An 11,359-nucleotide genomic window follows, 5' to 3' on the forward strand; every position below is an offset into this window, starting at 1 on the left:
TAAGGTTTTATTCTCAGAGTTAGACCTCCATGTTCCCCTGCATACCACTTCCTAATAGTCTTTTCATTTCAGTTTATTTTGACATATTTCCAAAGTAAACTGAACACTGAATCAGTATTCCCACATTGAATTTCACTGGCCATTTTATTGGTTAATGTTTTAATGTTACATTAATAAAGTGCACCAATTTTATCAGTGCACTGTATTAATGTAATATTACAGACTGTAGCCATTTGGCGGAATTTGTTAAAATTTTATGTGGCACTGATATCACTGACATGGTAATGGCACACTAGTATGATGCCCTGGTACATGTGTGCGTCAGTGGCAGCAGTATTACAGGATTTGATAGTGGTTGTGTGGTAAGTAACTGAGTACTGATAAAAAGCTAGAAGATGGGCTATATTTTACACATAAACTGTAGGGTATAACCTAACTGAACACATGTAAGGTGTACATACAGTGTACTTTTCTAATAAAGTGGTTGGTTATTTTAAATTGCTAAACTAAATAATAAATGTGTAGATTTATCTAAAATACTTTGCTACTTTGGTTTCAATAATTGTACATATTTCAGTTACATATTGCCATGATTAGAATGATTCAGACAATCATGGCAAATCATGACAAGAATAGTAGTGTTTTTCAGAAATCAGATTGTGTAAAGTTGGAGTAAAATACTATTTACAAAGTACAAAAGGTATCTAATTCTGGTGTACTTAGGGCTTTAACATGTAGCTAAGACACAAGTTCAAGTCAGTTCTTCTGAACTCATCCACAGATGAACAAAAAACACCTTTGGTTTTATATTATTTAATCTATTGTCTTCAGGAAGACAATTCCATTTTTTTTTTGCAATAGAGCTGCTAACCACTGTTAATCTGCAAAGACAATATATAACCAATATATTATGTTTATAATTTTTAATGCATACAAATACATATTCAGCATGTATCATGTATGTATCTCTGATTCTCAGCATGTATCTCTGATTTTATCCTTATTAGAGAAAAGCTGTTCTATACACTGTCAGGTCAAATAAACTTTCTTCTTTAACTAAAGGTAACAATATTTCAAATGCAGACAGTGTTGTGAAGTGACTAAAATGATTATACATGTGTAAAAGGATCATATGAAACCTTTAGCAAGAGCATTTTTGCTCTGTATTGTACATCACAGCCCTCATCATGTCTAGTGAGGTAATTTTTAAAAATCTGACTTGTCGGTATGATGGCACATTATACAGCATCTTTGGATTCTGTGTTTTGAAGGTTGAGCTGAAAGCGCGTGGTTTGTTTGCTAAGCCTTATGACGCGAAACCAAGCCACAAGACAAAGCAAACAACTTGAAATGTAAAAAATAGAGACTGTGTGCTACAATATTAATGTTTACAGTCTTATTAATGTTTGGTCTTCTTTGCTCCAAGCTGACTGAAGCCACTTCCAGAGAAGTGGTTTTATTTCACTTAGCTCAGCAAAACAACCTAAAGCTCATCCTGTCCTCATAAATGTCTACACACTTAAGTGTGTAGATATTAAGTACTATCATCTAGTTATGGAACAGGAAAACAATATACTATCTGTAAATGATAAAGTTCTAAACAAACATTGGTCAGAGTCTGCAAATACATAAAATCCTGGCCTATGACAACTGACTTCTTATCTTTTCAGCTGTGTAAACATTTTATAAACAAACACTGTCATTACACTTCAGTTAACTACTTCTGTTTAGTGGAGGACAAATGCCATATGGAGATAATTATGTAACACAACTGAATGGCATTTGCGTCTGAGTACCAGTGCAGTACAACAGAACAGACTCACCAGGAACATGCTAATCTTATTCTTAGGATTAGCAAGGTATAATCATACACAAATGACAAATTCTGAGATAGAAAAAAATAACAAATTCTTTGATGTTAAAAAAAATACTAACAATATACAATATACTACCTTTTAGTGACATCATTAAACTACACTTTGATATGTAATAGAAAGATCTTTACGATCTTTAATAGATGCCCATACTACTACACACAGTCATAAAGGCCCAACACCCTAGAAGTTTTATGAAAAACTTCATGGCATGTAGTTGGTCACTTTTTCTGTGTTAATCAAATTTTGACATTTACCATTTAACTGCACTGCATTCTGTTCCTCCTGATCCCAGATGCAGGCTGTACATGTGCATTGCACTGGCGTGGTAAGGTACACTTTGGGTTCAGCAGCAAGGCAGTGAATGGGCAGTGATGAAGGAGAAAGACAGAAGACACTCAGGACAAGATCTGAACATGGGAAAAAAGTGATGGACAGGATAGCATGCAGGACTAAAACGTGGATGTGACAGCAGGAGAAACATCGAAAGGAACAAGACAGACACATTCAAACTATTGGAAGGCTAAAGGTGTAATGATTGTTTGGTGTTCAGACTGTGTGGGGGACCTAAAGAGTAAAAAAAAAAAAAAAAGTCAGAGGGTTAGTACATTCATTAATACTGTCAAACTTCTCACAGTATATTGAACTTTAATCATTTTCTTTCCCCAATTCTAATCATTATAGATCCTAAGGAAAACAACCTCTGGATTTTAGATCTGCACTTAATCTCAAACTTTCTCTTGCATTCTGACTGATTAGCACACAAACTGCAGTTAATGCTTTTAACAACCACTTCACTAACCAGAGAACTGAATTTACATGCATATGGCTGTGTATGTGTGAAGTTGGCTTGAACCCAGGTCAGCTAGGCGATGAGACCAATAGCCTACTGGATGAGCAACCATGCTCTAACAATGGTGGGCCCGTGTGCAGAACAGTTAGATCTTGGCTCAGGTAAAACAAAAGCAAAAAACTAAACACCACGCCGAGCGTGGTAAAAGGGAGAACGAAGGACGCCACGGGAAGAAATGGTAACCCCAATACACTGGGGAAACCAAACTAAAGCTTCCCAAACAAAAACAGAAAACGGCGAGGAACTTGAATGGCTAAGGGAAGCCTCGGGAGAGAGACAGACTTGAGAGGGAAAACTGGAGAGGGGATGTGTAAAAACATGGACACTCTCACAACGCAGAAGTGAGGTGTAGCATGAGGGATCACAGACCGCAATACCCGAGGTTACCAGCTAGGAGCTTGGCTCAGAACTTTGGCAAAGACCCAGCACTGAATGACTGGTTACTGGGCTTATATAAGGTCTAGCCCAGCTATTGGTTGTTAAGCCTGATTAGTGGCGTGCCTGACTCGAGGCCTCCCTCTGGTGGCCGGAGGGGGCCTCAGCCTGGCGCCAACCCTTACAACATGTGTATGTTCTGTAGTCTCACCTGAGAGATGTTGACTCCAGTCAGTTTCTCAATTGTCTCAGGAAGCCTGGTCATGATGTCCATTACCTCACCAGTCAGCTTTGCAGCACCCACTTCTGAGCCACCACTGGAAACCATGGTAATCTTATTTGCAGATGTCAAAGGTTTGCTGATCTCATCTGCCACCTGGCAAACAGAGAGACAGTGACACCATGAAAACAGAAAAAAATCAGATGTATTTGTATAGAAAACAGCTGGAAATTCTTATACATTATAATGTATTAGCATTCTGAGAAGATTCAGGCATAAGTAATAACCAGGGAATCAATTTTATATATAAAATTTAAATTTGGGATGTGTCACTTTTATGATATTTTGAGAAGCATATCAAAGTGTCACGCCTGCCCTTCCTAGTGCTCTTAGACTCCACTTTCCATGATTCCCATTGATTACATTCTTTCTCAGTCCTGTCTATTAATGTCACCTGTTAATTCCATTGTATACTTGTCTATGGTCTTTGCAAAAGCTTGTTTTGCTTATGTTGTATACTGAGCAGTTGTTTCACTGTTTGTTCCTTTATCTGCCTATTGGATTTATTCACAGTTTCTCTGGTTTTCCCTTTTTGCTTTGACTATTCCTGTTTTCTCTGTCTGGTTATTTAGTCCCTTTTGGTATTTGACCCCTGCTTGTTTCTTGGATTACATTTTAGGTTTTGATTTTGGTATTAAAGACACCTTTATATAACTTGTTTTCAACTCCACTTTACCCTGTATATTGTATCCATCCCATCTGAGCCTTCCAAAGGTGTGTGAAGCGCACATACACACACATATACATACATATACACACACACACACACACACACACACACACACACACATACATATATATATATATATATATATATATATATATATATATATATATATATATATATATATATATATATATATATATAATTAATTCATACACAAATATTTTTAGATACTTTAACATTTTCCAATAAAAATAAAAATCCAATAAAATCCAATATATTATATCTGAAATTCTTGCAAAGTTCTAAGACTATGAACACACACCCACACCCACACATGCACACACACACCCACGCATACACACATGTGTACACACACAGCCTTACCAGAGGCAGTTTCTCCAGCAGCATGTCCACCATGGCTCCCTCCTTGTACTGCTGGAAGGCTTCAGCCTTTTTTGCCATCTGCTCTGCCTCTGCTCGGCCTTTGGCCTCCACAGCAAACGCCTCTGCCTCTCCTCTCACCTGCAGGGAGAGATGGGGGCAGCACTACTCAAACTATGCATTCACTATGTTCATTTGAAAATGCTGAATATATCACAGCTGAACACACAGATGGTACATATGCATGCTGTATTACATTGAATATCTCTGAAATTTAGAAACTGAAATGAACAATTAAAGAAGAATTTCAAAAGATTTTAAATAGTGTCACCTAAATGTGGAACATCCAGACCTCTTTTCCTTAAACTGACTTTAATCATCTGAAAAGCCTGAAACTCTATAATGGCATTTAATGAAGGATCCACTGACCATGAAATTTAGTTCAAGGCCGAGCATAATCTTTGTCTGAAAAATCAGCCCCAAGGCCTTCAACATGTCTGAGGTTTTAAATGATGATATCAAGTGGCCATTGTTCATTCACTCTGATGGACTCTGAGCTTTTAAGTGATGATGTTCCTGTTTACTCACTCTGATGGACTCTGCCTCAGCTTCTGCTTCCATGATGAGCTGAAGACTGCATGTGGTAAGAAGGGAGAGCGAGCAAGAAGAGAGCAAGGAAGAAAGAAAGAGAGAGAGAGAGAGAGAGAGAGAGAGAGAGAGAGAGAGAGAGAGAGAGAGAGAGAGAGAGAGGGGACAAAAAGCAGAAAACACACACTGACACTTTAAAATGACAACATTAAAAATATGCTCTCCATGAAATGACTGGCAGCACACATTCTGATCAAGTCAGCTTATTGGTACACTTGAGGCAAAGGTTAAATAACTGAAAACTTTGCGCTAAACAGAATAACTTCCCTAGCAAGTAAAGCAAGTAAAGACTGATTTCTACACAAACTAACTCAGAAAATCAATTTGTTTTCTACTTAAAGTTGGTTAAAAACTGAAATCAATCTTTCTCTTTCACTGCACAGTAATAGCATAAACAGCAAAAGAAAGGTCCAGCCCTCTCAGACTCACCGTTCCGCTTCAGCCAGCTTCTCCAGGCGGTATCGCTCAGCCTCAGCCGGTTTCTTCACTTTGGCCTCTAGCTCTTTTTCCTTGCGCGTGATCTCCTGCTTCTGCAGGGTGATCTGCTGCGTGCGCTCCACCACCTGCACCTGCATCTTCTCCTCCTCGATGCGCTGCTTCGTCTTAGCCACCTGATATCACAATGCAGGGGGAAAAGATCAAGGAATTACTTCACATTATTTTAATATTTAATTGTTTCAAAGGTTTCATGCTTTGGTGGCTTGGAAAAGGTAGCTTTGAAAATGATATAGAGGAACATAAGGCCTTTATAACATGGAAGACTAAATGAAGGGAACAACACAGCAATATTTAAGTCTTTAAGCATCCCAACGATAGTTTTTTTAGTTCCATCACAAGAGTGGCATTCTTCTTCTGAATCAATCATATAGATGTGGTCTATAATCACATCAGGAACTCAAACTATAATGCAAACGTGTGATAAATATGCACAGGCATATGAGTAAAACATGGCCAATATTTTGATATAAATGTGTAACACCTGTTTAATAATAAGTGATTGGATATTAGTAACTGTAAACAATTTTTTTTAAAACAGAATCCACTGTAGTGTAACTGTGACACCTGTTCAAATTGCTCATTTCCAAATAGCCAGATCAAACTCAACAAAAGGTTTTCTAATCTTTTCTAAATATCAAACTAAATATCTCAACACAAGGCCAAACTAGAAGGCTTTATTTAGGAGACATTTGGGAGCTAGAAGGCTCTATTTGAGCAATTAATCAAATATTTCATATGTGGTACACGCAACCAGTCAGAGATTGAGCTTACATGCCATTTACATGCCAGTGCAGAACTCATGATGCTTGAGACCTATCAAGAACTAGGTGCTGGGCTACCTAACCAGGATTCACAGAAAGTCAATGGGGGTCCAACTGACCCCAAGCTAGACCCCTAGACCCTTTTCTGGTCTTTCAGTTATTCTCAGAATGAACTAGAAAGTATTATTAGCTAGGCACTGTTTTAGCAGGCTAAAAATATACAAACCTTTACTTCTTCAATGTGAATGCTTATATATACTTTTCAGATAGTATGTTTTTCTTTATATTGTAATTACCTGTAGCTGGTAAGCCATTTCAGACTCAGCCTTTTTGGTGTTGACCTCAATGTCATAGGCAGCTTTCTTCAACTCAAAGTCTCTCTGAGCCTTAGCCATCTGAATTTCATTCATGTACTGAGCAGACACCTTTTCTTGCAAAGCATGAGCCTCCTGCAGAAAGACAGACACTTGGCATGGAAATAAGTAGTAATTAAGAGCTTACATTTGTGTTTGAGCAGCCACCAGTGTTAACACTACTTGCAGTCAGGGTTCATGAAAGTTCTAGTGCTTCTGAATGTGTAAATACCCACTGATGGTGATGAGTAGGTTTTATGTGAGATGCAAGTATGTAGCAAAGAACCAGTGAAGGCTTGTTTAATTGAAACAGATGATGTATGTGCTGGTGGTTAAGATGTGGCTCAAACAAGCTGCTAATTGATTACCTTTACCATTCTACCAATTTCTGTAAAACTTCATGGCTATACAGAGAAAACTGGATGTGATTAATGAGGCAAGAGTTTCATAATTTGACCACTTATCCTGTCTTGGTTATGTCAAGTTTGGTGCTTTTTAAATTTTTTCCTTCTTATTCTGTCTTCTCTTTCCCTTTATATGCCCTGTACCTGTGTATGGAATCAATCTTGAATGTGATTAACAGGTTCAGGTTTAAACTGTGAAAGCCCAATAATAATTAAAAAAAGATTCGGTGTAGCCTCCATACAGACAGAGGAAAGTAAAAGAAGTTAGATGGTCTCACCCTGATAACAGCATCCCTTTTGTTTAAGGCCTCTCCTATGCGGGCATCCTTTTGTACTTGTGCTGTTCGAGCTTTTCCCAGAGAGTGCAAGTAATCCTAACCCAGAGAAAGGACAAAATGCTCAAAAGCCCATTATTACTTGAGAAATCAAACATATTGCAAACATACACACACCTACCTGATCGTCATGAACATCTTTGAGTGTGTAACTGACCACACTGATACCCATGTTGACCAGGTCCGATGACGCCACCTTAAACACCTGCTCAGAAAACTTCTTACGATCCTTATAGATCTCCTTCAGAACAGACATACCCAAGGACACTTCTTCATTATTACTAGAGCATTCCACAAAAAGTCTTTATTCAGTGTAACCCCTGAAACACTGCGTTTTTATTCAAGCTTGCTCTGTGTGCATTTACAAAGTAAGTAATCCTAAACTGTGTCACATACCTCTACAGTCAAATGGGCGATGATGGCTCGCTGATGACCCTCCAGTGTCTCCAGGGCAATCTGAGCAATCTCTGCTTCAGACTTCCCCATAAACATCTGACACGCTGCTGCCAACATCTGCTTATTCTGTCCCTGAATCTTCATCTGATGGGAAAACAATCGTGTAGTCAACAGCATATGATTTTTGTTACTGTATGGAAGAGAACAAATACTGGCTCAGCTGCACTGGCTTAGTGGTTTGACATGGCACATGCAGGGAGAGGGACACCTGGGCAATGCCAGTAACAGAGATAGGCACTCCATGGCGTGTGTAGACTTTGTCACTCTTCACATTCAAGGTCATAGTATTCAGAGAGATCCTGAAAGGAAATAAAGAGGAGTGATAGGCTCCTTAAAAAATAAACATACATGAAGATATGTGTATATTTATGGACAAACTAATACCTCTGGATCTGCTGGATGCAGGGAAACACAAACACTCTGCCTCCAGATATCATCATCGGGGGAGAACGACAGAATCCTTAGATGACAGACATTAATTATTAGTTAACAATTCTATAGTCTTTCACTTTATATTTATTTACAATTCATGTGTAATTTAAATTCTTGAAAAATTGCATGAGACATTACCAGACACCACCATAGCTTCATTGGGACCACAGGTGTAAAACATCTTCTTACTAACAGAAGAAAAATTCAATATGCAACAAAGATATGAACACCACTAACAGTAATCTAATATGGATTTTGTCTTGGTTCCAGATTTTGAAGATAATATCACATCTTCAGAGATAACGTTTGGCTAGATGTAAATACAGTATATAACTCCAAATCATATGATGAAAGCCATAATAATTTGATCAAATATTACACAAAATGCAGTACTGCATCTCCTTGAAAGAGAGTTATGTTTGTAATGATTCTTCAATAAATAACTAACCTATCAAAGAAACTACTTCATTGCATGGCCTTTGTCACCTGTACTAGGCTTATACATTTTTAGAATCATTATTCCCTACAGATATACTTTTTAAAGCGTTCCACTTACGCTGTCATCCCTTTATTCCTCGTAAAGGCTCATATGGTAGCCTCGTTTCGCCTATTGAAGTCTATATATTTACTCTATAGGACGATTATTTGGAAGCTTTTCAACGTAGCCTAATCCCATTGATTGTACTTTATACAGAATAAAATAATCTAAAATTAACGTCTGCATCTTTTGCATATTCTCCAATAGCAGATCGCCTAATAAGATAATTGAATCGACGTTACGCATATCTTGTTGCTGTAAATGAACTCAAGAAAAATTCCACGCCCAGTGTCTCGTATTCCGAATGCTTTCAATATTTCACGAATAGCCTAAAATAGCACGATTATACCATCGTAATTTTTTAAAAAATGTACACAATAAAAAACAATGGAATTTAGCGATGAAAACACGAAGCAAGTGTTTAAATCTGTAAACACGTCATACTGATTAGCGACGTAATTCAGTATCAAAAATACATTAAATACCGAATGCACTCACCGAGAGGTGCAATGATAGTCCAAAGTTGCTGTAATAAAATTATTCAAGCTTCTTCCCCAACATGAAATACAATATTCACTGCTTTAAGTTAGTATGCTGTAGACATGGTTCTGAAAATCTAAATGACTGGTGGGAAGGCCTATTAGCAATTGTTCGTTGACGTTGCCCCTTTGTTCTGATCCGAGACCAGCTTTTTTCGTAGTGGTTAATTCTAAGGTTTGAACGAGGGAGCTGATCTTGTATCAGGCTAAAACGCCGCTAAGTATATGGAGCGTGCTAATGGCGTATTCCCGAAAACACCACGCCCCATTTGGTTGCCATCTGATGGCGGTCAATAAAGCCTATCATATGCTCGTTGCGCTTCATACGTTGAATTAAAACGAGTTTCTTTGCAATATGAAGAATGGAGGGCGGTAGCGAATTGTTTTTTTGTTTGTTTAGTTTTTTTGTTTTTTGTTTTTTTAATATAGATTTTTACTTAAGAATTTATTAGTAGTAGATTAGGATTATTAGTAGTATATTAGTACCCGATGAATTGTATTGCGACTCAAAATTGCTAATGTACTGCAAAGTAAGACTGTGGACAACAAGATATCTAAACAATAACATTTGCTCAAAATGAGCTCATAGTTTCTTAGGTTCTTTGGTTCTTAGGTTCTTTTTTTATAAATCCAAAGATTTAAAAGACTAATTAGACTTAAAACCAGATTTTTAAAGATTTGTTAGATTTTTTCTAAGGCTAACCCAGATACCAGAAAAAGAAAAAACAAAACAAAAACATCCCAAAACATCCACAGGCTGCCACAATGAGCAAAGTGTGAGGTGAACATAAATGGCAAAGTCTAAATAACAACAGCACCTGAACGGCACAGGCAAGAAATCAGATTATGAATTATCTGATACACTTTCACTGCACAAACTGAGAATACCGTGAGGCAAGGTTTAGGGCTCATCATAGTACAGAGACAGCACTGATTAAAGTGGTTACTGACCTGTTGTTGGCTTCTGACCAAGTTTTTTTTATTGTTGTTGGTTAAACTGCTTGATCCGAGTGCAGCATTTGACACTAACTCACAACATTTTATGAGATAGACTCAAAAGTGTTGTTGGGATTGGGGGATTAGCTTTTTCCTGGTTTAAATCTTTTCTAGCTGGTTGCTACCAGTTTATGATCATAAATGGAGACTTTTCAGCATACAACAATGTTAGCTATGGTGTTCCACAAGGATCTGTTCTGGGGCCTCTGCTTTTTTCTTTATATATGCTACCTCTAGGTAACATTATACAAAAACACTGTGCTAGTTTCCATTGCTATGCAGCTATATGTCTCAGCCAAACCAGTGCACATATATCATCTTAGCATTATTAGCATTATGAAGGACACCAGACACTGGATGTTGCGAAACTTTCTCTCACTTAATCCTGAGAAAGAAGAAGTTAGGCCCACAGACAGCTAGGTCACCGCTCTCTAATTACCTAATGAACCTCAATGGTCTCCCAATCACATTTTCTTTAACAGTTAAAGAGTGTCTTGGAGTGATTATGGATCCCAGTCTCTTGTTCAGAGCTCATGTAAATAATATTAGGACCGTCTTTCTCAACCTCAGGAATATTGCAAAGATTAGGAATATACTTTCCTCATATGATGCAGAAAAGATAGTCCATGCATTTATTACTTCAAGACTGGACTACTGTAATTCATTACTATCTGGCTGTACCACTAAGCACCTAAACAAGCTCCAGATAGTTAAAAATGCAGCAGCCAGAGTTCTTACTAGAACTAGAAATTTTGATCACATCACTCCTATCTTAGCTACTTTGCAGTGGCTCCCAGTAAAATTTCATATTGACTATAAAATACTTCTAATGACCTATGAAGCACTGAATTATTTTGTGTCACAGTGCCTTAGAGAACTCCTTGTGCATTACGACACATTACATCTGCTTAGATCAAAAGGTGCAGGCTCTTTACTAGTACCAAGAATAAGAAAATCTACTGCAGCTTT

General features: G+C 37.6%; 1 protein-coding gene across 1 annotated transcript; it reads right to left on the minus strand.

Annotated features, from left to right (window-relative positions):
- Window positions 1–98: 98 nt before the first annotated feature.
- On the minus strand, window positions 99–9,601 carry flot1a (flotillin 1a). Its single transcript, XM_027016264.2, has 13 exons — window positions 9,354–9,601; window positions 8,456–8,505; window positions 8,270–8,345; window positions 8,094–8,184; window positions 7,826–7,969; window positions 7,551–7,670; window positions 7,373–7,468; window positions 6,634–6,786; window positions 5,508–5,689; window positions 5,019–5,064; window positions 4,434–4,571; window positions 3,314–3,478; window positions 99–2,441 (listed from the first exon to the last, which is right to left on the minus strand). The coding sequence occupies exons 2-13, from the start codon at window positions 8,496–8,498 to the stop codon at window positions 2,424–2,426; spliced, it is 1,272 nt and encodes a 423-aa protein (XP_026872065.2). The 5' UTR covers window positions 8,499–8,505; window positions 9,354–9,601; the 3' UTR covers window positions 99–2,423.
- Between the last annotated feature and the right edge of the window lie 1,758 nt (window positions 9,602–11,359).

Source organism: Electrophorus electricus, chromosome 8 (genome assembly GCF_013358815.1).
Source record: "Electrophorus electricus isolate fEleEle1 chromosome 8, fEleEle1.pri, whole genome shotgun sequence".
Lineage (NCBI taxonomy): Eukaryota > Metazoa > Chordata > Actinopteri > Gymnotiformes > Gymnotidae > Electrophorus > Electrophorus electricus.

What these genes read in the sequence shown, in the direction of transcription:
- flot1a (XM_027016264.2), bottom strand. Translation starts at nt 8,498, where the DNA reads ATGTTTTACACCTGTGGTCCCAATGAAGCTATGGTGGTGTCTG. An exon ending in TGAAGCTATGGTGGTGTCTG is followed by an intron (nt 8,346 to 8,455) that starts GTAATGTCTCAT and finishes CTGTCATCTAAG; the next exon opens with GATTCTGTCGTTCTCCCCCG. An exon ending in AAGATGTTCATGACGATCAG is followed by an intron (nt 7,469 to 7,550) that starts GTAGGTGTGTGT and finishes TCTCTGGGTTAG; the next exon opens with GATTACTTGCACTCTCTGGG.